Source organism: Neopelma chrysocephalum, unplaced genomic scaffold, assembly GCF_003984885.1.
Source record: "Neopelma chrysocephalum unplaced genomic scaffold, ASM398488v2 Primary Assembly neopelma1_97, whole genome shotgun sequence".
Lineage (NCBI taxonomy): Eukaryota > Metazoa > Chordata > Aves > Passeriformes > Pipridae > Neopelma > Neopelma chrysocephalum.
This window is the reverse complement of record NW_020897760.1, coordinates 3,377,776-3,405,369: the sequence shown is the minus strand read 5'-3', so window position 1 is coordinate 3,405,369 and position 27,594 is coordinate 3,377,776. Positions and strand designations below refer to the sequence as shown.

The 27,594-nt window shown below is 39.3% G+C and overlaps 1 protein-coding gene across 2 annotated transcripts in view; it reads left to right on the top strand.

The window, feature by feature from the left end:
- The window catches only part of SLC44A5 (solute carrier family 44 member 5), a 68,598-nt gene that overhangs the window by 445 nt on the left and 40,559 nt on the right, over positions 1 to 27,594 (top strand). The window contains exon 1 of one of the 2 annotated variants that reach the window (XM_027694437.1): positions 4 to 160. The exons of the other annotated variant lie outside the window; for it this stretch is intronic. Within the exon in view, the coding sequence (XP_027550238.1) occupies positions 124 to 160 (37 nt within the window). The 5' untranslated portion in view covers positions 4 to 123. Of the gene's footprint in view, positions 1 to 3; positions 161 to 27,594 lie in introns of those variants that run through there. 2 annotated transcript variants of the gene reach the window in all.

Genomic DNA, 27,594 nt, shown 5'->3' with positions numbered 1-27,594 from the left:
GCTGCCCGGCCGCCACCGCCTCTCATGCCTTCACGGCAACAAAGAACGCGCTGAGCGGCGGGCGGAGGCGCCGGGCCCCTGGCTGTACCCCGGCTGTGCCGGCGCGGAGGGCACCGGGAGACGATGGCGAGGAAGGGCGAAGCCTCCGCTCATCTCTACGGTGAGCGCGGGGCACGGCGGGGCGAGCGCCGGTGCTGGGGCGAGCTCCGGTGCTGGGGCGAGGGCGGCCGGCGCCTGTGCCGCCCTCCGGCCTGTTTACAGCGCGGATCGGCCCGGCGGGCAGCGGCGGCCAGAGCCGGCCGGAGTTTGTTTCCCTCGGCGAATGCGGGGGGCGCAGAGTCCCCCGTGTCGGAGGGAGCCCCCGGGACGCCGCAGCACCTCACCTGGCCCGGAGCAGTCAGGACGGTCGGTTCGGGGAGGGAGCCGGTGGGTGTAGGGATGGGGGCGGGCAGGGCTGGAGCTTCTGCCGCCGCCCCCGCCGCGGGAGCAGGTGCCTTGTGGCCGCTTTGTCCCCGTACTGGGGCGGAGCGGAGCCGGGGCCGGGCGGCAGGTGCGGGGTCTGGGCCGCGGGGTGCGCGGGGCGGTGTGCGGGGCCGGGGGCCGCGGGCTGTGCGGGGGCCGCCGGGCCGGAGGCGGAGCCCGTGGGGCTGTGGTACCTGCGTGCTGCTGGTGTTTGGGGTGCGGGCAGCGGCAGCTCCCGGGGGCAGCGCCCTGGCTGGTCCTGCCAGCCGACGCCCGGGAAGGTCACCGGGGGCAGAACTTGGTTTGGGTGTCGGGCTTTAACTGCTCCTTGTGATGTATTTGCGACAGGGGACACGGCGTTTGCAAAGCCTCTTAGCCTGTTTGAAGGTGTTGGTACAAAATCGATTTCCTCTTCCAGTGTGCGCGAGATTTCCATGGCAAAACAAACGTGCAGAATGAGCAAACCGCCTTAAAACAAGGCTGCAGCTCCGGGAGCCCCGAAGGCCTCCTGCAATGGGCCGAGTTAACACAAATGACTAAACATGGCTTGGTAAAGTCTTTGCCTCCGTACCACAGGCGTGCTGTGGTTTACATCTCGGAAACCCCTGTTTTCTAATTCATTGCCATGGTCTGAACCTTGATCTGACTAAAGGAAAATCCATGGCTTGTCTTCCTTCAAAAAAAGAAAATGGGGGGAAAAAAAGCCTTTAGGGAGGGAAAACAAGCCACAGAGAAAGTGTTTCAAAGGTGAAAATAAATTGGTGAGTCTGGAATCATTTAACTTAGAACCTATTTCTACTCCTATGGAATTCAAATGGTTTTGCAGGTTACTGCAGAGAGAGAGTAGGCCTAGGACCATAGATATTCAGCACTGATGGTAGAAAGAGGGGTGTGGAAGTATTATTCTGAAAGAAGAGCAGGAGCACAGCATTCAGGAAGGGGAAAACACCTTTTGAATAGAGTTCAGTAAGTGCTGTGTATGCTTCCTTACTTGTCATTTGTAAGCAAGAACACTCTGTTAAGAAAGTCATGACAAGAGATACCAAGTGTTGTATTGTCATAATAAAATAATTTTTAAACTTAATTTTCAAAGCATGTTCCGAGGGTAAGAAAGGGTGATTCTTTTTTTTCAACTTCGGGGAGGAGGGCAATGTTTTGAAGAATTATTCTGACTAGAATTTTTGCTACTTGAGCTGTTTCATGAGTGTGTTTGCTTCCTTTTATCTCACTTGCATGTGTGGATTTTGTTAGTGGTTGTGTATCATGTTACTACATTTACAGAAATCTTAAGCAATTGCTCTAGTCTTGTGTTGGGAAGCAAGGTTCTTTCTCCCGTTAGATCATGTAATGTTAAGGGTTTACAAAACATAAAGTGCAGCATTTTCAAATTGAGCATATATAATATGATTTTCCTTTCAAATTAGCTTGCTGTAATAGTTATTCTCTTGACTTTGTTGTCTTTGCCAATAACAGGTTATTTATTAGCTTGCAGGTATATTTTTCAGAGCTATAGATGTCCTAAACTACTCTTCTTGGAATCTCAAGGATTCCTCAGAGTTTCAGCATTTATAAATGACAAAGGCAAATTCTTCTCAAAGTTTTGGTCTTTTAACTTGTGTCATCAGTCTGATTCTTTAGAATAGATGAGTCAAGTCTGTGGTTGACAGGTGGGATCTTTATTTTTTAACCAAAGTAGTACTTTTCTTTCATGTGACCGCAGTATTAAGTGCTGTCATGTGACTGTTGAAATCGATGGTAAAATTATTTTTTACTTCATCGCTGAATCAGACTCTTAGCAGTGATTGTACAATAAGGAATTTCCTGTAGCAGTGAACTGCAGTTCAGTTGTTACCTTACAAATGCACACTGAAGGCCAGATGGATGATGACATCTTTAAAAAAAAAACTTTATTGCTGTTTTAAGAAACACTGAGAAGTATATGAAGTGCCCAGTTTTATTACTCCCAACTGAAATGCATCTAGCTTTTTTATATCTGCATGTTTAGATACTCTTTAGGAAGAACTGCTTACCTATGATTTCTTTTGCCAGTAATGGGTGCAATCAAAACTTGAGACTATAATTGTCATTCCTAGTTACTGCTATGAAGTGAGCATGTCAAGTTTCTCCTAAGAACAATTCTACCTGTTTATGTTCCCAAGTTGGGAAGGTTCTTCTGTTTCCCTTGGGAGAGCTTTTGAGGAACTATGAAACTTTCTATCAAGATGATATTTCTTGTCATTTGGCCTGCATTTACGTTTCTTAATTTTCTCCATTTACAAATACGTACCACGCAGGAAGGACATCCTGGATCTAAGGAAAATGGGCTATTTAGCCACAGCAGTGTCATATGATGTGGAAGCTATTGGCTGTGACACTACTGCAGATAAAGCCTCCTTAGCTCCTGCTGGTAAATCCTTGTGTGTCATGGTATGTAGTTCATTTTGCCTTCGGAGGTTTGGATTTCATACAAGTGGGGTATGCTCATATCAAAAATGAAACTCAATTTAACACTTTATTAATACTTTAATATACTCAGAAATGTTGGAACTAGGTGAAACTCACCTTTACATTTGGGTGGCTTAAACCTTTCTTCCTCTGACATAAATTTGGTCCACTTTATTTAGGCTTTGCAGAGCATGTTTTAGGTGGGATAAATCATTTACTCTTTAAGCACATCTGCTGAACCTAGGTACAGAGCTTCAGCCATGCCAGATTTTGCTAACATCCTAGTTTTGCATAAAACAAATCACTGTGGAATTAATGGAGGGGCCTGGGGACAAAAACAGAGAGAGAATTTTAAAAGCAGCACTTTGTAGTATGTTCCCTGTTGTTTTTTATTGCAGATAGGCCTCTTTGAGTGAAAACTTCCTCTCTTAGCATGCTACTTCATCTTTTGCCTGGTTCTGTGATAATGTCCTCCACAACATCCTTGTCCCAAGAGTTACAGTCAATGGTTCAGTGTCCCAGTGGAAACCAGTAATGAGTGGTGTTTGTCCTGAAACCACTGCTATTTAGTATCAACAAAATAGAGGGATCAAGTGTACCCTCAGCAAGTTTGCAGATGACACCAAGGTGAGTAGTGCAGTTGATACTCTAAAAGGAAGGGATGCCATACAGGAGGGCCATGACAGGTTTGAGGACCTTCAAGCTTCTTGAAGACAAGCAAGGCCAAGTGCAAGGTCCTACACCTGGGGTCAGGGCAATCCCCACTATCAGCACAAGGTGGGGGCTGAATGGTTTGAGAGGAGCCCTGCAGAGAAGGACATGGGGTTACTAATGGATGAAAAATTGGGTATGACTTGGCAATATGCACTTGAGCCCAGAAAACCAGTTATGTCCTGGTCATCGAAAGAGTTGTGACAGCAGGTTGAGGGAAGTAATTCTGCCCCTTCACTCCACTCTGGTGAGACCCCACCTGAAGGTACTGCATCTATTTCCAGCATTCCCAACACAAGAAAGACACAGATCTGTTGGAGCAGGTCCAGAGGAGGGCCATGAAGATGATTAGAGGGCTAGAGCACCCTTCCTATGAGGAAAGACTGAAAGAGTTGGGATTGTTCAGCCTGGAGAAGAGAAGGCTCTGTGGAGACCTTACTGCAGCTTTTCAATATATAAGGGGGATTTATAAGAAAGGTGGAGTGTTGTTGTTTTTTTAACCGAGGCTTCTATTGACAAAACAAGGGGCAATGGTTTTTAACTGAAAGAGGGTTTAATTTGGACATAAGGAAGAATTTTTTTACCATGAGGGTGATTAGTTGTTGGCACAGGTTGCCCAGAGAAGCTGTGGCTGCTCCATCCCTGGAAGTGTTCAAGGCCAGGTTTGGACAGGACTTGGAGCAACCTGGGATAGTGGAAGGTGTCCCTGCCCATGGCAGAGGCTTAGAATGAGGTGAGCTTTAAGGTCCCTTCTAACCCAGGCCATTCTGTAATTCTATGAAAAGATGAAAAGTACTGCATACCAGAAATGGTTTGGTCAGTAAGTAAATAGGCAATAAAACTGGTAGGATTTAGTCAGTACAGTTTTTGCTCACCTGGTTGTCTAGTGCTTCTTTGTATTTCTTGAGCCAAAGTAATTACTCTAGTTTCCGGTCCAATTAAAAGTCTATAGTATCTGAAAGCATCCAGGCTCTAATTTGTTATCCTTCAGCACTTGAGTGTTGTACATCTTCTGGTTTATTGACTTAAGCCAAGCCATTCTTGGGAGTAAGGTGTTGCTCAGCTGCGAACAGGGAGGACACAAGCAGAAGATCTGTAGATAAGGAGATTAATGTAACTGTTACATATAGTTATATGCTATCGAGTTGATTATTTATTGCTGAATGGTATAACTGTCACTGAACATTACCTAGAAAGAAATTGTTTAATAGGCCAGGCTTCTTGGTGACTAATTAAACTTTGTTATATGTTTTAACAAGCAGGATAATACATAGTTGGGGGGGAGTTCTACTACTATCCCACGCCTGTACAGTATATTATTATCCAGTCTTGCATCTCTGCTTCTCACAGTCACTCTTGTCATATCAGGCCCGTATTTCTCTACATTGTGTCTTTATGTTAGAGTCATAAATATCTCACTGTGCACAGGCTACTTAGTTGTTACTGTTATCCCATAAGCAAAAATAAATTAGCCATAATCACCTGGTCAGAAGAAAAATTGCTGTTACAGTTGAATCAAAACACATACAAACTTGGAGGTAATTTAGTAAATTCAGTAATTCACTCTGCATTCACTCCTGAAGTGTAAAAGCACATCACATTCACAGTTGCTTAACTGTATTTACTGTTCGTGTTTCCTAGTGCTGGTGCCTGGCTCAGAGGCAGTCAGATTTACAAAATCTGCTAATGTGATTCCCTAGCATCTGGGTTTTGTGTCAGGGAGACAGTGTCTCATTAATGTCTATTAGCCTAATAAAATAATACAGGAGCATCCTACAGGATGGTGTAAATTACATTGACTTAGGACTATTAAAGCACATAAACATAAGAGCTTTCCTGTGAGGTTAGGAACAAGGTGTGTTTTGTGAAATACATTGCTTATTTGTTTAATGCAGTGAAGATAAACACACACCCAAATTTGTTAACAATCTTGTTTTGTTACACTGAAGGCTAAGAAAAATGTGATGTGTGTGTTGTACAACATGTCTGTGAACCTAGACATTTAGATTTCCATATATGGTCTTTTCCTGCTGAACTTATACTAATTTCTTCGGGACTCTGAAGAAGGTGTTTCAGTCAGTTTGAGGAAGCAGTGAAGTACCCAAGAAATATGGACAAAGACTAACAGAATAGCCTTTCAAAGTTCTTTCCAATTTTATTTTCTGTGAGCATTTCCTTGGGAGGTGGTGTGATACAGAGAACTCAAAGTCCTTAAAGGTGGTGGGAAAGTGGTGACAAGTCTAATAAAATAATTACTGGGAAAAAATAAGTTTATTGTAAACCTGTGTTTTATTTTTGCTAGGAAAGGAAATAAATACCTGGCAGCCGTTGGAGTTAGATGGATGTCTTAGATATATAATTTTTCTTAAGCAACTAAGACTGAGACTTAAGCAACAGTGATTGAGTATAATTTTTGACAAAAGACCTGTGCGACTTAAGCTTTATCTCAGTGTTTCTGCTTTTTTGTCTTTCCAAAGTGTTCAGTCTAAATTTGTTGGTACCAAGCTTTTATGATCCTGGAATTCCAGTCTCTGGAATTCACTTCTCTCCAGGTATAGATACAAATACCTTTATACCTTTCACTCGAAATAATAGAGCTGCAATCCATATGAAACATAAAGGGTGGGGTTTTTTTCTTATCATAGTAATCTGCTGTGGCACTTGCAAGTTGCTGGGCTGCTGTAAGCACCCATAAATAAAAGTAGCCAGGAGGAAATCTCTCTGACTTGTGGGATAATCCCCTAGAGCCTACTACTGATGTAGAAATTCGGTACTGTCCATGTGCCCATACAAATTATGGGGAACTTTTCACAGGGAGGGATGGAATACATCTGACTGTTCCTTTCAACTGAGGAACACTTGCATGTTTCCAGGCTCATTCCACATAAGTGAAATCATTCTTTCCCTCCTAGATTGTGCTGAAGAGAGCTGCAGCAAGTGACTGTACTCCTTGAGGGTACTCTGTTGAGCAGTCACTGAAGTCAAAGCTCCTCTGTTTTACCCAAACCTGAAACGGTGCCATTGATTGACCTCTGACAGCTGCCAAGACAAGGAAGTTTTGCCTAAAAGGATCCCCTCCCTAAGGAGGACCACTGACTAAGGTTCCCAAAAGATGGTTTAGTGGATTACTTCTCCAGCAGGAAGTCCCATGGTTGGACCTGTTTTTAACCAGTAGATAATCTGTTAAATATATGATTTAGTATGTATACTTCTGATGTGATAAGGGTGGGAACCCATTTGTGCCTTAGGCGCATGTTTCACCCAGAAAGAGGAGGTCTAACATGGGTGGGCCAGGATACCACTTAATTATCTCTTCTGCACAGCTGATTATATATAGAAGAAAGTGAGTATCTTTTGCATGCAGAGCATCTAGACTTGTACAAGCTGATGTGCCACGAAATCTGGTAGTAGAATAGTGTCTATTCTACACATAATCAGTGTGCTTTGAAATAAATGAATATTCTGAATAATACCTCTGGTATTTATTGTATAAGATTATTTGTACTTGATATTAAGAGTAAAATTAACTGGTTTTTTTCATCACTTGTATTTTTCTACAAGAGTTAGAATTTCTTGGATGTGATCAGGTTGCTAAAAACTAGCTGACTAAGTGTAGCAAAATACAGTATTTATTTTTAGGTCCCCCCCCCCTCCCCAGCAGAATGATAAATAGTTTCTATACTGTTGCTTTGCTTTCTCTGACAAAAGGCAATGAGCTGTATCTGTGAATACCCCTTTTTGTTGCTTTCACTACAATGCAATATCTGTGCTAGCATCTAGGCAACTGCTGTAAACAGGGAAATGGTGTGCCTGTGACCAGTACTCTTGAACTCTTGTAGTATTTACCTCCATAAGTAATTTAAAGGTTTGAGTAGGATTTGTGAGATAATAAAGTGCTTTCATACATATATATATATATATATGTTTAGGTAAATATGTATATAATATGTACATACATATATATTTCCTTGTTAGACTTTTTCTGGCATCTGTCCAGGTTCCTACTACATCTAGAGAAAGTATCACTAACAGAAGTATTATAACTAGGAATACATAATTTCATTTGCAAAGCAAGTAACATCATGTATGCATACATTGTATTTCTATTTATGTAGTTCACGCAGAGCAGATCCTTGCTAATTTATGCTGATGGGCTTTTCACAAATGACCGAGTATTGTGGCAAGAGCCATGTCACACCAGTCCACAAGCTTGAGGCCAGCCACTCTTGTGGGTCTCCAGCCTGAGGGAAAACATCCATTTCAGCAGCTGTCTGGAAGCTTATTTTGGAATTGTAGAGAAAATAATAAAAAGAGCTCAGCTACTGGAAACTGCTAACTTTTTCTTCTCTTCCCTTCATAATAAAAGATTTACCTTTCAACTGAGGAAATCAAAAATCTGTAGGTAGTGAATGAGTGGTTTGGGACACTGACAAACAGCATAGAGAGAGAAATCAATGAAAGTTTCTTAACAGTGATACTAACCCCAAATCAAGTGAATCTCTAAATGGGCATAGTAAACAAGTAAACACAAGCCTGCTAGAATTCTGAGCCAGAGCTCTCAATGAAGTTGTATAGCACACCTGGAAGTGTGGCAGAAGGAAATAAACGCCCTAGCTGCCAAAATCTCTTTTCCCTCTTATGTGTAATCACTGTAACCACTGCCAGAAAAAGATATATGAGAAAACCTATGAATGTTGTTTATTTATGCTCTATCTTACTAAAAGGTGTAAGAAAAATACAATAACAAAGGACAGCACAAAAAAGGAGCAATCTGGGGAAGTGTTTCTTTTCTCCGGGTGGAGTGACTTCTGGGGGATGTGGATGGTCAATTAATGTGTTTTTTGTTACCTGTTTTTTGACTTGTTTTAAGCTGTTGGGTCAGTACAATTAGTGGGATCAGTTAGTGATAGTATTACACTCAGTGTGGGAATGAAAATTCATTAGATTTGACTAGTCCTAATGGGCTTGCACTCAACTGTTGTCTCTAACCATATCCTGTCATATTTAAGGGCAGAGTATCATAGTTATATGTCTGTACCAAAGCTTTATAATTACCATCTTTAAAAGGCACCCTGCAGCGAATTTGCTTTAAAGTATTGAACTTACCTGTATTGAATCTGCCTGTAAGATAATAAGTCAAAGTTGTCCAAATAAACAAGGGCAACCTAATGGCAGTGGTCTTTCATACAGACCGCTATGTGTTTTAAAGATTCTCTGGCTCACGGGTGAAATTCTGCTTCTAGCCTGCGTAATAAGCGAAACTGGAAGAGGAAATGGGTTCTGTACTTGCTATGCAAGCCCGAGAGCCTTTCTGGAGCACTGTTGGAAGAGTAGGACTGTAGTCTCTGTACCTGTACTTTTTTGGCCCTTTCAAACATGTTTGCACTGTCCTGTCCTGTCGGCTCATCCTCTCATGCAGACCTGAAGAGCACTGCAGACCCTCAGGATAGCTGGGCACTGTCTTAAAACATATTTTCCTGATGTTAGTGCACTTGAGTTTTGATATCAGTCATGATTAGTGTAATAAAGGGCAAAGCCATATGTATCTCTGCTTTCCCTTACTTTGTCACTGCAGGATACTATCTTGTATATGATTGCCTCTTACAGCTGGAGTTGGTTTGCTTTTCACTTGTGTCCTTACCTTTCTTTTTTCAAAGATAGATGAAAGCTAAATATTTGATTAGAAGATTAAATTACTTACTTACGTTTCTGTGGGCTATGCTTACTTTTGATGACAACTACATATTACTTTGTCTTTGCTGCTTTAGCTGCACTACAAAAGGTACAGCAAGTTACATTGTGGTTACTCATGGGTTCCTCCTGACCATTTGACACAATCCCTCAACCAAATGCTGCTAATGTTACTAGTGTAGATGCTTCTAAATAATTGTGAGATTACATTCCTGCAAGGATAAAGAAAGTTCATGCAAATTATTAGTATAAATGTCAAGTCCTTGTACTATAGCTGTTGTCATTGCAGGCATCTATTTTGACATCTGTGACTGCTGCATCTGGAGTGTCTGCTTTGTCTTTCATTATTGTCTGTCTCTCTCTTCTATCGATCTGTCTTTTTGTTACAAAATAAGTTTTCGTTGGAAGTACAATTTTAGTTTATTGCTCCTTCCTTGTTTTCACCTGTTTTAGAGGAATTTTATGAATTTTCCTCCCCATTCTCACTATATTGGTTTCAGCTCCACAGATCTGACCTACAGAAAAATAAACATGAGTGAAGGGCAAGGAATTTGACACTTTCTTCTGTGTTACCCCTGCATTTGTCTTTCGCCATCAGAACTTTTTTTTTTAAGGTAATTACAGATTGCCAAAATATAATTGTATTTAGAACACAAGATTTCTATCAGGGTGAATTTGTACTTGACTTCCAGCTGTGAATTCTCTGTAATGCATGATGGTCCCCTGTAGGAAACATATTATTTTCTCTTGGTGATGCCTCAGTTGTGATAAACGTTGATCAAGAAGTTGTTGGAGGTGATTTTGTTCATTTGTTCTGCAGCTTTCATAGAACTAGGTAGAAAGCACTTTGCAGCAGATTTTCCATACAGCTGAAAGTTGTTTGCAAATCTTTTGCAAACCTTCACTCACTTAACGTGCTGAATCTGTAATAAAAAAAAACATTATGGCTATGAGAAAATCTTCCTCTGGAAGTACTGAATAAGAGGACTGTTGTCATGGACTATCACATTAGAAAAAGATCAGGAAATATTTATGTGGTAAAGGAAGTGTCTTGTTTTCATCAGTTAGGTTTTAAGGACTTGTGTGTTGCTCAAGATGGGAAACCCATCTTGATGAGAAGTTGTTCACACTTCAGGACCATTTTCCAATAGCACTCAAAGCAATTTTAAGTGTAATTGTATGGATACTACTCTGACAAAGTGTCTGAGTATCTCAGAAATAACAGATCTTAACACCTAGTGAACAAGCTCTGTTTGACTTGATGTATTTATTCCTGGTGATGCGCTGTGCCAAACAACTGAAATGCTTCTAACACTGGCTATACCAGTAGGATGGAATGTGCACTGTGGGACAGATTTTTGCTTGAATTCTCTAGTGAGTGGGAAGTATTTAAAGGGAGGGAAGGAATCCAGTGCCTTTTTTTTTTTTAATTTAAGTCTGGGTGATGACTTTTATATGTACTGTGAAAATACATAATTGCTTCAGTGTTCCAGCACAAGCTGGATAACAATTAAATTAGGGTGTAGCAGAGTAGGTATCCAAATCACAGTGAGGGAAATGGGGACCATGTCTTGACACAAAATAATCAGCAAAACACGTAGCTGCAAGTGTTTTGCAAGACTATAAAGGTCACTGGCAAACTGATTTAATTTTCATATTTCCAGATTTCCAAGGGCAGTACTCCACAACTCAAGCAGTTTTTTACTTTTTTTCTAGTCTATAGAGAAGCAGGAAGAGAGACAGGATAGTTACTGGTATGTCTAAAGAAGCCTGGGATTGAAAGGCATTGGCTTCCATCCTTAAAATAGAATAGTAACTTGTAACAGCAGCCTTCTGGCACGTGACCTTAGAAAGTCAGTCTTCTCTGCCGTAGTACTCAAACTTGTCTCATTTAATCTATGTTAATCCTTCCAGTTTTTATAGAAGCTTTGATTAGGTTTAGTGATTGAGATCTCTCACAGAAGGTGCTCTAAGAGAAAAACCATTTATTACCCTTCACTTTGTCTGTTAATAATAAGAAAATACATGGTTGTGGTTCAGGTAATTTTTTTTCCCCTTCAGACAAGTTCCTTAGTGCATTTCCTGAAGCATTCAGGATATATATGTACTATCATCTTAAACTGCATTTTGCCAGTACATGCTCTTTATTTATATGATTCTGTTGTTGTAAGCATGCAGGAATCATTTCATTAGTGTATTATCCAGAAATTAAAATCAAGTAATAACATATTGTAACTATCAAATTCTCATTTATACACAGTTTACTAGGGTTATAGTTTGACTTATTTGGATTCAGTTGGTGGGACTATACTGTTCAGTTAGAAAGTGTTTAGATGCATTAGAAGAAATTATTGCTGATGGTTAAGATTCAAGAAACAATTCTTTGTAAGTCATAATATGAATTGTATCTTGAAAACATTCTTGGATTTCAACTTCTTTCAATTCACACTGTTCTTAGTTACAAAATTGCTGTGCTTTAGATTCAAAATTTTGATTCAGAAATTGATTTTATGAATAGTTCATTCCATTTTTCAGCTGTCAAGGTAACTGAAGTCCAGTTTTGACGTAGTGCCCTTACGTTGCCTACTAAATATAACTTGTGGTAGACTTGTCTTTAGTGAAGGACCCATGGATAAATCTGGTGCTGTTCCTGGATACCTGATTGGGCTTGTAAACTCTCCTACACTTAGATTACAGTTTCTTCTTCAACATATCCTACTGCATCATCTCATTCCTGTCTCCCTTGCCTACCTCATTAGGTGTTTCCATTTCCACTTGCTCTGGAGTTTACCCATCTATTCTTTTTTTGTTTCCTTCCTTTTCCCCTCCCTCCAGGAGGGGACTTGTTTGTTCTACTTAATCATTAATCAAGCTCCATTCATTGCAGTTTAGATGGAGATTTGGTATTGTATCTTTTAAGCCAAAGAACCAATATTGCCATCTCTCTTCTGTGGGAACTTGTGCTCAGATTGCTGAAAACTGACTCTCATGATGACAAAATAGAGTTTAATTTTTGGCCAGCTTGGCTTTCTGAGTTGGCTTCCTGAGTTGGCTCCCTCTCCAGCACAAGGGCAGATCACATAGTTGCAAATACGGAAAGACACTGGCAACTCTGACATAATCATCTCATAAAATTGATGCATTGATCTCCAAACTTGCTTACGTGGCTGCTGTACTTCAGCTGTGGTGCTGTTATTCACGCTTGCTTGCTCCTGTGCTCACATATGTCCTAGCAGACCTTTGTAGGGCCTTGCAGTGAAAGCAAGCCAAATGTTTTTGCTTGGAGATAGTTTTCAGTCTTGTCAGACCTGGACTGTTACTTACCCTGAACCTGCAAAAATGCTGCTGTTGGCAGGAGGGTGAAGACAGGAGAGGATGGTCACGAGATAGAACCAACCTCTTGAGTTTCAGCCTGTTCTTAAGCTGAATCTTGAATCAAGTTAATCTTGAATTAATCTTGAAAGAGAAAAGATCATAAAAGTTTAGAATATGCTGAGTTGGAAAGGGACACATGAGGATCCAACTCCTGGCTTTGCACAGACACCCCAGTAATCCCACCGTGTCCCTGAGAGTGTTGTCCAAACGCTCCTTGAGCTCTGGCAGCCTTGGGCCATGACCACTGCCCTGGGGAGCTTGTTCAGTGCCCAACCACCCTTGGGGGGAAGAACCTTTACCTAATATTCAGTCTAACCCCCTCCAACACAGCTTCATGCTGTGACCAGCGATAGGACCTGAGGGAAGAGATCTGTGCTGCCCCTCATTAGGGAGGTGGAGACCCCAATGAGGTCTGACCTCAGTTTCCTCTTTTCTAGGCAGAACATACATAAGAATGGAAAGATGGAAACATGAAAATATATACTGAGAAGTACAAGAAATTGAAAACTATCAATTGCATATATATCTACAAAATTTTAACCAGCTCAACTCTTCCTCTTGTGGGGAAAAAACGAGTTACAGCTTTTAAATTTATTAAAAGTTAAAAAGATATTTTTGTGATTGTACAATTTAGCTTATTAATAACCAATAGTCTTCAAATAGGTGATTTAATTCAAGTTAGAATTTGCCTTGCACATGTCTGTTGTGATTTATTATTTTAATACTTCTGGAGCAGATGCCTTTTTTTTTCAACTAAGATTTATGGTAAGACTTGCAGCTCACATTGACTCTATTAACCCCTCATTTCAGATATAAAATGCAACATGTTAGTGATTGTGCCTTTACCCTTCATTTCCATGGATACGCAGTTTGAATGCAGGTGTAAGTCATAAGCAGCAGCCTCAAGTAATCTGTCCCCTGAAAGAACTAAGAACACTGCAGGGTACATGTGTTGCACTGGCACTTCTAACACTTGTATACTGAGGTAATTTCTCTGAACTATGAGGTCAGACTAATAAAAGTGTTTGTTGACCTGGGAGTTTGGTGAGGCATCAAAGATGTTATCTAAACCTGGAGGGATGAGCTGTAAATGTTTGCAACCATTGTAAATTGTTTAGTTGGTTCCCTAGAGCAGCTAGGATCAGTCTGACCTTCAGATTCTGCTTGTGTTGCTTCTGCTGTTGCTGCTCACTGTCTGACAGTTTATGGAAACAGCTTTCTGTGTGTTCCTCTAGTGATGAAAGACTGGTCTTAGCAGTACTTTTAACAGTCCTAAACTAGGACAATGTACTTGGCCAATAAATGAATGTTTTCTGATGGTCAAAACTATTTATATGCATCTCACTTGCCAATAAAATTAGGTAAATTGAGTATTAAATCTTATTCAGACACTGAATGTCTTGCTGTTATCACTAATGCATAAGTAAATGTTCCTGTAGGGAAATGTAGTTGGACAGGCATAGAACAATGGGAAGCAAGAAACTTCCCTGAGAAGGAGAAATAAAACAACTTGGCTGAGCATTGGATACTTCATAGCTGGCTGACTGTAGAACTACGATATGTCTGCAGTGCTGTCATGGTTCAGAATTTATGAGACTTAATTATGAAGGTGTTCTGCAAAGATCTCAGAAGAGCTTACTGCTGTAAAATGTCAACAGGGTAGTTCCCATGTGAGGATGTTCTGGCTAGTAGGCCAAGGAAAATCCTGAATAAAAGATTTACTTTTTTTTTTTTTTGGCTGAGAGCTGTTTAGTATAAAGTCAGTATTCTGAGATTGGAAACCAAGCCTCTCCCAGCCGGCAAGAGTACCTGTCAACCAGTCCTGTTTTCCTCTTGGCTTACTGACTGTGATCGCACAACTTTTCCGTTGCTATCTGTGTGGTCTGCTTGTGGCAGGATCCCTCAATTCTACTTCTTTATTTTAGGCCCCTAATTCAGTTTATAGGTCTCTCTTCACCTTAGGCCAACCTAGTGGTTACTACAGTAGAGAAAATCTTTCAGAAAATAGTAAAAGGCCAGTCAAGAAGCTTCTGATACTCATCTTTGGCATCTGTTTCTCTAGCATAAGGTCTACTGCTTAAAACATGAGAGAAATTCAAGATTTTTTGCTATTTTCAGTGCAAATGTTTGCAGCTTTTCTTGGAATTGCTGTAGTAATTGCTACACAAATTTAAGTTGCTCTTTAAGAACTCCATCTGTCTTAAAAAAACCCCAAACCAAACCAGAAGATAGAATTTAGAAGCAGTAGACAGAGATGAATTTCTGAACCATAATTTCAGATTAGTTCAAGTCTTATTCACATTACAGGAAAGACTAACATGGACCCTTTCCTATGGAACCCATAGAGACACCTGTCTTTTTAACTGAGCAAGATAAAAAAAGATTTGCAAGATTTAGAATCTCAACTTTCAAATTCATAATGCTGAATTATACCCAGGAAAGGAATGTATATCAAAATGAATTCTTCCTACAACAGTCCTTTTTTTTTTTTTGACATGTCCTTTGATTAATCTCTCTGCCAACACAGGGTTATTTCTACACAATGGCTCTCTCTTTTCAAATTAGTTTCTGGTTACCTTACATAATTTACAATATTGTTTGAATGTTGATTTCACTCTTTGCAGTTATTTTCTGTGATAAGCAGCCAAACAGATTGTCTCTTGACTGGCCAAATGTTTTAAAAGACATGAAGAGCTGCTTTTCTTTTAATGGGCTATGGTACAGTGTAAACCAATTCAGAGGAGACGAGACTAATGCTACTGCTTACTGAGATAACTAATTAGTGCTACGCATTCTAAGGTATAGTGGGCAAATTTAGAATGCTGTAGTCCCTTTATTTGACTGGTCTTCATGTACCTTCTTAGGTAGACTTTTGATTCCAGACCAGCTCTCCACATTAAAAATGTATAAAGCATTTTTATCTCTAAGGTTGAGCAGAATGGAAACCTGTTGTTCAGGAGCAGTCCCTTTTCATATGTGGCATTAGAATGACAATAAAAATGTAGTTAGGAAGAGAAGGGAGAAGAATCTGGGCTTCAGGATGGACGATTATTTAAGGACATATGAAATAGGAAATGAGAGTTGAAGGACATACAGTACAGAAGGAAACAGATTACATGGTCTGGAACATTGGAAATCACTGATTAATGAAATATAATTTATGAATCCTTGCACATGTTCTGCTTATTTTTTAGCAAAAAGAATTTTATGGAGATCTGCCTGTTACTAAGGGACTGCTCTCTTAACAGAACAGTCATTTCTGGTCAACTAGAAAGGAAGCATGTGATCTGCTACCTAAATCTAGGTGCCAGAAGTGTTATTATGCACTAATACATGGACACATGTCACCCTAGAGTGTTAAAATCTTGCATTTCAGAGTCATATGAAGAAAATCCTTCCAGTTACAATTTGAAATCTATATATGTGTATGCTTACAGACACACAGAAACAAATAGTAGGTAAAATACAATATGATACAATTGCAAAATTGCTAGTTAATAGTGAGGGGCTTTAGCTTCTCCAGAGATTTGGAGTATTTAGCAAGTGCTAATACATTAATTTATTCATGTATTTCGCATTTATACATAATATAGTACAGATACAGTGTCTTTCTCCTCACTTTGCTTTTTAAAAAAAGATGAGCAGATTAACAGAGTGTAAGGGAAAAGTAGGGTATAAGCCTGCACTATGAAATCTTCCCTTTGCACACTGACACTTCAGTTTTGCGATACCTTTTTGTTTGCATCAAAACCAGAGACTCATCAGAATGAATTCTATGATGTTGTGGTTCTCTGTAGAAGGCAAATTCAAACTACAGACCATAAAATTTATGGTGATGTGCAATTCCCTCAAGGTCTCAAGAGGTTAGGTTAGTGTACTACCGTAATGCATGCTGTAGGCTCAGTCATAATTTAAGCACAGTATCTATGGGCCATAAAAAGAGTGCTGGGACCTGCCCTGGCTGCAAGTACATGCATCCTGAGGGCATTCTCTGAGTGTACCATTGGGAAAGGCAGAGTAGAATTCTTCATGGCACCAGTAACAGGAGTTACTTGCCGCAGAAACCTTACTGCTGTAAACTTCGGTGTAACCGAGCACATAAGCAGCACCTTCATGGCTAAATGTTGGGCTTATGTGCTTTCAGCCCCCTCTTTGGTATCTGTGTATTAGCAACTGACTTCGTATGTGGCAGAGAAAAGTGTAAGTAACCTGGGTGTTAATGTGTGCCCTTTTAAATACAGTTTGAATAGGGACATGTAACAACAGCAGCAGCAACAGTAATGATGTATTATTTATTGTTTATTATTAGTGTAATATTTCTTGACTATACTTTTCAGTGCCAGATACCCCTTACAGAAAAAAGCATTGGAGTTGATTCAGCAACAAAACTGTAATGCTAAAGGCTCAATTTTCAGGATTTACTTTGCTTCCAATTCCTAGGATTTCAGTTTTCACAGGATATTACAACCTCGTTACATATAAGAGCAGAAACTCTAGTTTCCAGTTATAATCTATGCGATTATTAATATTTACCAAGTATAAGATACCAATTTACAGGAATAAATTGAAGATTAAACTAGAGATTAACTTTTAGGCATCCTGGCCTAATATTAAGCATTTTAAGCTGAGAGTACCAGAGCTTCCTGTCAGCAAGTTCTTATTTACATTATTATTTCACTGCTTACTGTTGTTCTTAAAATGTTAAGGTACATCTGCAGTGCATAAAGCTGAGCCTGGAACTGTAAATTGCTCCTTTTTTTTTTGTGACTTTTTGTAAGGAGGTGAGGCTTGTTTTACTTCTGAGATTGGGAAGGAATTTTCTGATCTTTCATCAGAGTAAACCAAATTCTTATTTATACAGCTTCCATCTTCTCATATTTTTCACAACTCTCATAAAAACTTTCTCAGTGTTGCCAAGATTAATATGTATTCTGACAATCTCCCCAAGTCCCCCAAATCATATTTTGTCTCCTTCTTTGGTCTGGTTTTGATTAGTCTTTGAGATGTTTCTTCTGCACAAGTTAGTCTGCTAAATATTCACGTGTTAAACGTTCACATTAAATGTTCACATCCACAGTGGACTCTGATTTCTCCTTCCTTCCTCCCGTTCCCTCTACTTTGGTGTCAATTATGTATAAAGTGTGAGTTGTATTGTGGAGTTGTTGCAAAGTCTGTAAGCATTGTAGAAATGTTTCTACAGGGTTTTACCTTTTGTAACCATGTCTTCACTAATTTCACATACCTTATAGCTGATACACATCTAATGATTCGTCTTTATGGGTTTTACTCCTATAAACATTTCAGTCTAGACTGAGCATTCAGGACTGTTATTTATGCCAGTGTGTCCGTGAATTTACATCCAGGATTAAACTCCTCAGTTGTTTTATTCTAAATTGATACACCAACAGTAATAGAAAACAAGTTCTGAATTACGTCATAAACTGGAAAATCTGCAAACCAGTTATAATAAACCTAGTTTTATACATGGAGCATAGCATGTATTTTGCTGTTGGAATGGAGGGGGAATCTGAGCCAGTTCTGTGCTTTAGACAGTAACTTGACACCCACTTCTGCAGGAACAGATTGTTTCATAGAAAGACTTTTCTCTGTATAGTATCATTGCAAGTTAGTCTGTGTACAGGTTTGAGAGTCACTGTGTATATCAGTTTTTACAGATATCTAGCTAATGTGAAGTCCTCTTACATCCAAAATCGTTCAGTTTTCAGATCACCGTTCAAATTGTGGTTTTTTTTTTTTGTCGTAGTACCTAATAACGAGATGAGATGCATGGAGACACTATTTTCTGTAACAAAAATCTGTTTTCTGTAACAACGTCTCAATTGTGTATGTTGGAAATGCCGACAAGTTCCTTTGAGGAATAAAAACCTGTAACTAATGTTGGATTATTTATACTAACAGTATATGGATATATTATACTAACAGTCTTTCTGCTGTGTCTTTTGCTTTTGCAACCGGACTTGCCTTTCTCATATTGGCCTTTTTAACCACCAACGCGCTTGCAAGAAACGTGGGTAGAGCCCTTCCCAAATCTTCGTTCGCGAAGCCCAGCCATGATGATGATACTAACAGTCTTATTACCTAGGAATAGGACCTGGCTCAAAGAATGCAGACCAACTTGGCATAACACGTTGTGCCTTTAGAAGTCTATAGAAACAGAAAACATCACTAATCACAGTCCCCTTCTTTTGTCTAAGAACACATTTGGCTTTGTATAAAGTCAAGCTTTTGATTCCAGAGGACTTTTTTAATGACGACAAAATAGGGAATATAGTGGAAGTCTGTTTTTATTAATAAGTGGGAAAAACTTGGAATGAAGGGTCACTTCTGACCGTTTTTAAGCAACTGTAAGAGATTTATTTGCTCAAATAAATTCTTAAATTACATCTGCTCGTGTTATAGTTTTGTGAATATATTCACTGTTCCAGATACACAGAGCCATTGTTAACACTGCTAAGACTGCAGAACACATCCTACAGTAAGTGGCAGAAGTCTCAGAAATGAAGGCAAAATAAATGAAAATGTGTCTGCCTAATAAAATAATGGATCTAGTTAGCATAGCCTTACAAACTGTACTTGTAACTGCATATCTAATGGTTTAAAAACAACCATGGAGAGCTGGTGCTTTGTTCATTATACCATACAGTGTGCTATACAGAGACTGTACAGAAAGGCAGGCATTCATAATAATGCATCTTATATACAGTGTTATATAGACATAAATTTTGACCTCTGTTAAAGCAGCAATAGTCACGACTCACCAAATCCCCATCTGAATAGTTTTCTTTATATAATTCTTTTTTTTCTCCCCTAAAGAATGTCTCTACAAGGTGTGTAGCTATACAGAGAACAGCCAGTGAATTAGCAAGTGCCTATTGATATGGCTTTTTAATCTCATCTGTGAGTTACGCATTTTGTGGACAAACATATATGCCTAATCATTCTAAAGCATAACCAGTTATTTTTGTATTCAAATATCATACCAGATACCAGTAACCGAGGGCAAAATTCGGTCATGCATGTGAGCAGTTAAACTTTCACTGAAACTGTTGGTGCATGGTTCAAACGGTGCCCTTTGTAAAGGGAAAGTAAAACATTTTCTAGCTTTTGGAAATGCTTTAAACTATCAACATACTTGCGATGTGTTAAATTGTCCAGCCTTATGTAGTGTAATTTACCAGACGCTGTTCTGTATATATGATCTCTTGGTATGTCAGCAATGTTTGGGTAAACCAATGTTTCAGATTGTTGTGGAGGGTATTCTTCTAAGAGAAAATGCCTTAATAATGTTTAACATGCCTGAATTTCTGTTACATTGTTCTTTGAGAAAAATTAATTAGTCACTCTATGTAACCATCCTGTTGCCAGATCTCTGTTTGCCTTGGGAGCTGGTCCGGGGCTGGCACAGCAGGGCCTGATTGACGGCGCCCAGGGCCGGGCATGGCCCGCCGGGCTCAGCAGGGGCGTTGGCCGGGCGGGGCCCAGCCGGAGCTGCGGGTCGAGCGGTGCTCCCGGAGGGGATCGCCCCTGGCCGGGCCGCCCTGCGGTGCTGCCCCGTAGCTGAGCCTGGGCCGGGGCAGAGCAGCGCTTGGCGCTGGCACGTCTCTTACTCAGCCGGGCACCCACAGGGGATGCCTGAGGGGTAGACCTGAACTAGGGCAGAAAACGTCTTGCTCTGCTTTCAGTTCCTCAGTCTCTCTAAGCAAAAGAATGGTTTTATTTCAGATATGAAATTCAAGGAGGGTGGTGATGACACCCACGGAAAACGTGTTGCAAGAGCTTGTCATGCAATAATGCCATCCAAAGGCTTGCTGAAGAAACTGATTAATGTTACTAATTCCCCAAGCTATGCAGGGAAGTTTTCTGGGTGGTTTTCTGTTTTCTCTTGTAATCGACCATCATAGCTGGGTGCAGTTTCCACACCAGATTCTCACAGGCTGGAGGGCTAAGAGTTTCCAAAAGCTGTGCATTTAATTACTAGAGAGAGTTTTTCCAGAGACTTCGTGCTACTTAGTATTTTACAGAGTTGTGTCTCCTTTCTCCCCAGAATAAAGGACTGTGGTAGTGGATATTTTGATATTCTATTGAAAACCAAAAGTTGAGAGACAGTAGTTTGTTGAGTGAATTGGGATGTCTGGCTTGCAGTTTTTAAAATTTTTTTGTGATTCCTTAATGTTATTCTAAAAAGTGGAACTTTATGTGTATATTTCTTTTAGCGAATACCCTCATGTAATTTCTCCAGTTTTGAACTGACCTACACTATAGAGTTTTTATTCAAATGCTTCTACTTCAGTAGAACAGGAAACATAATTTGTAATGCCACTTCCTGTGCTCCATTTGATCTAAAAGAAATTTGATCTAAAAGAAATCAAAGAAAATTTGATCTAAAAGAAATTTAGGTTTTAAGTGGAAGGTTCCATATAGGCTATAATAGTTGTTTCCTAGTGGATGCTTGCTAGTATAAAATTAATAGGAATTAAAAGACAACTTAAAATTACCATTTGATCTTAGTTCTTAACAGACAATTGTGAAAATCTGTGGATTGTATACATTTTGAAGTAATTAATCATATAGGACCATGCTTCCATCTTACAGTAAATTATAGTAATTATCAAAGGTCAGAGTCCACTAGAGTTAAATATTTTGTGAAATATGAACCTTGTGCTAAAGATTTAGTGGAATAATTTTCTTAGTCCCAAAAATGTATTGTAGAAGGATATTAATAGTCTAATTTCCACTTAACAATAAATTGTAACTTTTTCTAGAGCTGAAGGTTATCTTATTTTACACCTTTCCTTTGATTTCAGTATCAGACACATTTAATTTTGTAGTAATAGTGATGGGGGTTTTGCTGCGGTTGTCTGAAAAAACAGGAGGTTATTTTCAAATTCCCATGTTCACCTCCAGGAATACAGTTCCTCTTGAAAGTGGGGTCCTGGTTGTAAAAGTGAACTCAGCAGTTGCTGGATGTGCTCAGCAGACACGTTGCCAGAGGGCTGCTGAAGTGGAAGGGTTGTACATGGGTACTACACCAGGAGCAGGGTGGTGCACACCAGGCACGGAGTGTCTGAGACATGAAGAGCCATAAGGGGAGACAACGCTGAGGTAATTGTCTTTAAAATTTGGACAGCTGTTATATTGTCCTCAAGACACAAGCTGCATTTTTAAATGTTACAAAAGGGGGGTGGGGAAAAGAAAGGATAGAACCTTATGTGTTTGCCTTCTGACAATTGGGTAAGTAATAGTGACTGAAAAATTTTAAAATTATGAAACAACTTGAGACACATGATAGCTATGTACATTTTATGTTGGACATTTTACCAACAAGTTACATTAGGATTTTTGATGTCTAGCTTTCACAGAGAATGGTAGCTCATTAGACAAATGTAGGTAACCAAAATTACGCAGCCATTGGCCATTTTTATTTTAAATCAGCAGCCATTAGAAAAGGCTTGGTATACAGAGGAGGACAGATCTTCAAAATTATGCATTGCTGTTAAGGCTCTGATTAGTGCAGTTTCAACGTGGTTTTGTGAATTAGACACTGGTTTATTCATAAGGTTGGGGGTATGAATGTTCTCTTGCTTTCAAAGTAATTGAATGCATTTGTACAAATAAAATAGTGGCAGATAGATGATGTACACAAAGTCCAGAATAATCCAGCTTTTGTTTCCTCCACCTGGCATTTTTGTATCTGAAAAATGTGTATAATTGCACTTTTTTCCCCATAGAAACAGTGATTTAATTTTTAATGGTAGATGCTGAAGATAATACTCTTCTTTTGAGGTTATGAAAGTGTTATTTTAATGATTTATAGAAAAGGTCTCGGTATGGTATCTGCATGCAGCATTTTGCAGCATAAGAATAAACAAGAAGTTGCAATAATATGGTATAAAGCATTTGGGGTTACAGAGTGCTAGGAGAAAAATCGTTGGGTAGCATCTGTAATTCTAGATCAGCTGCAGTAAAGCAGCCTAGAAACACAAACTTCTGGCATTCTCTGATCCTGGGTAGGAAGCATCTGATTATTTCAAAACATTTCCTTTTTCTAGTTAAAGCATGATCAAAGACTTTATTTTAGATGCTGTTTTTCTAAGGCATGAGAGTGTGTTTCAAAACCAAGAACCCTTTGTAGCTAGACTAATTTGTAAAAATGTTGGGAAAAAGAGATATTTAACAAAACAGTTACATCAAACATAACTATATGATAACAGCTTGCTTTGATCACCCAGTCTTCTGGGCCCAACCTCACTTTGAAAAAAACATCTCACAGAATAGTTGAGTTTGCAGAGAAGTGCTCTTACCACACGCTTTGTACCATTCCAGAGGCATCTTGGTAGCTCTTGGAAATTCCATGAAACTTGCATTAGTCCTGCAACAAGAATAAGAAAAGGAAGCTGGGGGACAAAAGAACAGACAGAATTCCATCTCTGAAGAAGAATTTGGGGGAACAGCTAATAGGTGCATTGAAATGGAAGCCTTAGTGAATGTGTTTGTGACCCAAACTGCTGGCAACCTATTGTTTGTTGTTTAGAGAAATGTAAAACCTCCACTAGCTGTCAGTGTTCTTGATCACGTGGTAGAATTTCAGTTCAGTGGTAATTCAGTTGTAGTACATTAACTGTATATATTTTCAGTCCCCTTTCTGTAGGTAGTTGTTTACCTAAGAGCCTGAACCATCACTAATAGCAGAAGAATGTTAGGTATGGACCTTGGACATTTGATCATATCATGCTAGTCAAGCAGATTTTGATGTTTTGTCTAATATTAAGTGAACATGGACAACATGTTAATTGTACAGTCACCACCAGGAAAAAAAATTGCACAATTTTTGGACTACCCGATAGTCAGCTGGGTGTGTGATGTGTTGTCATTCACTTTGTCTTGTGGCTATGACATGGAGGACATCATGTTTCTTTGGATAAATGACTAATTAGGACAATACAATGATACTAATTTTGAAGTTTTTCATTCTTAGAATCTGATTTAGTGCTTGTTTTTTTTAGCACAGTAGAAAAATGGTCAGCCTTCTCCACTGAACTGTCACTGACCTCAGGATTCCCCGACAATTCTCTTCATGCTGTGTACATACAAAGTGCACATGGCCTGGACTGCTTGGGAAGCAAAGGATGATGGGTAAAACTGATGCAGAACTACATAGTACTTGGGTCTTCTTGAAACCTTCTTAAACCCTTGCCTCTCACTGTTTTTTGTTTTTCCCCTTCTTCCTTTACTACCCTTCAGTAAGATTGGTAGCAGTGGCATTTGGATTGTGAGCAGTGCTGAATGCCCTCAGCTCCACTGGAAGGCAATGACAGTCGCTTTTGAAGCTTAGATTGAATGTGGATGGAAACTCAGCTGCATGTAAAGATCTGTGTACTTGCGGTTATGTAAAGAAGAGGACACGAGATGACTTGTTTGTCTCTTCTGCCACCTCCTCTTTCCTCTTCATCCTTCCATTTTTTGCAAGTCATGAGCCAGTATGAGTAGCACAATTGCAGTACTGGATTCAGTTATCAGCCAGGTTTCAACACTTTGCCTAGTTCAGGAGGGTGCGCCACATGACCAGAGCCTCCCTCTTTGGCCCCTTGAACATTATGAGTGGTGGCAGGCGAGAGACAAATAACCTGAGCAGAAGGGTCAAACACTGATCACAACGTAATTCCAAAACACACATTGCACATGCTTTTGCCTTTCCAGAAAAAAAGGGGAATGTAATGAAGAGCTGATGGAGAGCTACAGGAGGAAAGGAATGTGTGGACACAGAAATGAGTTGGAAGACTTGTGTGGGAGTGATTAGAGAATGTAAATCACAGAGCATTTCAATGTGATGTACATAATCTAGCCTGTGATTTAATATAGGATCAAGACATTAAAGCTCTAGTACAATTATTTAATGTGGTGATATTGCTGACTCACATTTCAGTGTGTGGCATCTATTAACTGAGACTTTTACACTCAACTTTTAAGAGTTAAACACATGCAGTTGTTCTTAAAAAAAAAGATATCTGTCTGCAGAAATGACTAATAGGAAATTAAAAACCCCAACAAAACCCCACAACCCAAAGGCAGAAAAGTTTGTTTTGTGACTTAAAACTTCAATTCTATGTGAGTTGTATTCATCCCCTCACTAGCTTTTCTGGCTGAAGGACCAACAAACAGAAACGTCACGATAAAAGATACTGTCACGATAAAAGATATTTCAAAGGCGGCTATCATTTAGTATGATTTATTACACAAGAGAAATCATAGGTGTGTTTTTATTATAATTGCAGTGTATGTGAGCATAACAAGTTACTCCTGAATTTTTCAAAGAGGGAAAAACTCCATATGCCTGTAAACCAGATACAAGGCTTGTTGGAAGAGTTGTTTTTATATTAATGCCAACCTTTTGACTTAATAGACTGCTTCAACACATTTGTGTCTTACAGTAATAATGTATTATTTTATATTACTAGGATCAGGAAGGCTGTGTCTGTATAAGGAATGTTACATGTGACTTACAACGTAGCTTAAGTTTGCCTAAAAAAAATCTTTAAGTAAAATTAAATTGACTACTATTAAACAGCAGTACATTTCAAACATTTATTTGGGTTCTTTGCAAAATTAAGACTGTAAATCTTGCAAAGATTAGGCATTTATATGTGTTCAAGCACTTTCTGCTTCTGATAGGGATAAATGAGTTGTGCAAGAACTTGTGTTGGGTTTTTTTTTTGTAACCCTCCACAGAATAGACAGGCAGAGGCATCAAAATCTTCATCTGATTTTTTAGAGAAACATAACTGGGATGAACCTCATTCAATCCTAATAGACCCCCCAGCATTTGTTATAGCCTACTTTGTTTTCTTGTCCACTTGTGTGTTTGAGCATTGAATTAGCGGCTTGTGTTTGGTGCCCTAGAGGTGACATTACTGCTGGTGAGGTCTGAGGAATATTTTGAATTACTTGAGCTTACAGATGTGCTCCAGTAGAGGGGAGCAGTGCATACAACTGCAGCTCCAAAGCCTTACTAATAAAACCTCTGTTGTCTTAAAAAGTCTCAGCTGTTCTCCTCATGGGCACATGTAATTGTTGACCAAACACCAAGGAAGAAGTTTGAAGAAACTAATAGTTCTCAAACTGGAATTAGCATTTTATTAGAGTTGAGCAATATATGGCTGACCAAATGCATATTAGTTAGTGAGGATCTGTGTTTAGCACTGTCTGTCCACTGCCTTCTGTTCTTGTACTGTATTGAGAATTACTGAAGCAGCCTTTGACAGAGGTGAAAACTTGAGTAGGAGCTCGGTAGAATCAGTCACTTGGCTTCTCTGCATTTCTTTTTTTTTTTTTTTAATTTGTGTAAGGGTGACAGGAAGTCTTGGGAGGTAGTTAAGTATGAGTGTTCAGTCAGTGGTTAATATTTTGCAGGAGATCAGTCTACATCTCATGATATTACTTTTACCTTCATTTACTGATACAGGTTATACTAAATAACTCTTTCAGTAAACTTTAGAACATTGCTGCTAAGTTCTGTAATAACAAATTGAGTTGTGACACACTTATCACAGGCATCATTGGTGAACTACAATGTGAGATTATTCTTCTATGTCCTTGTGTACTATGCAGTGACAGGGCTGACCTAAAAATTTTATTTTTGTTGTTCCAGGATGTAGTTCAGCCCTGTCTTGTAAATTATTGTAGGAATGCGTATACAAGTGTACATGTTTCTCATTACAGAACTCTACAATTGGTGTTTTAATCATATTCCACAGGGAATGGAAATTTCGTTTTGGTCACAATCACCACACAGAGATTCTGTTCCTGTGTGGCTTGAAAGGAGAGGTTGCCTCAGGCTTTTGGATTCACATGCTGACTATAATGCCTTGTACATCATTTCACTATATAGGCATTACAGTATCTAAGGTAGCAATGCTGAGACTTTTTACTGCTGACTCCTCTGTTCTGCACTTTTGTGCTGCGCAGAAATATAAGAAGTATGTTTTATTAAGAAAATAATGCAGTAAATTATTACTACTTCTACAGACAATTTTTCCACTTGACAAGACTGAAAATTTGATGTACAGCAGACAGTTTACATTTTAGACTTGCATGACTTGAACTTTTTGGGACCTAGTCAAGTGTGTGAGGAGGAAAGATTTGGCAACCTGTGGCACAAGAAGACTTATTTACTGTCACGGTAGTACAAAAGTGTAGCCAACAGTGTGATACCTTATGCTCAGCAAATCATCAGGATTTTTTTTTGTTGTATTGGCTTTCATACGTTTATTTTACAAATGGTATTCAGGTGCAGATGTTTCCCTTTTTGCTTATACATTAGGTTAATAGTGTAGGTTAACACAAACTGATAAGAGTCATTCCTCTGTGTTCAGACTGGCTGTCAGACTGGCTTGGGGAGGTGGGAAAGGCACTGAGTGATAACTTTCTATTCACAGAAAGGCCTGCCTACTTTGTGAGTTTCTGTTGTGATTGGAGAAGTCCGTGACAATCAGTTTTATTTTTAAATCTATGTAAGTAGTATTTTTGTGTATCTGTGCTTGCTGGGGAAATTGTGCTAGCAACACAGGAGTCCACGGTCAATATCTCACACAGACAGTTTGCTCAAGTGATCCGGGTACAGTAACATGGATAGAGATGAAGAAAACTACTATGGAAAACATGGTAATTTACTTGCTTTCTTATGACAATTCAAAGTGCCTGATCTAAATCTCACGTATTTCAACTGTGTTATTTTAGTTGACTTTAATAGGCTTAGACGCAACCTCAAATGGTTTTCTATAACTTCTTCAATTATTAGCAATATTCTAATTTTTTCTGGCCTGACATTTGCTAGTTCATTTAAATTGCACATCAAAAGTAAATTTTACATGTATATATAGTAAATTTTTATTT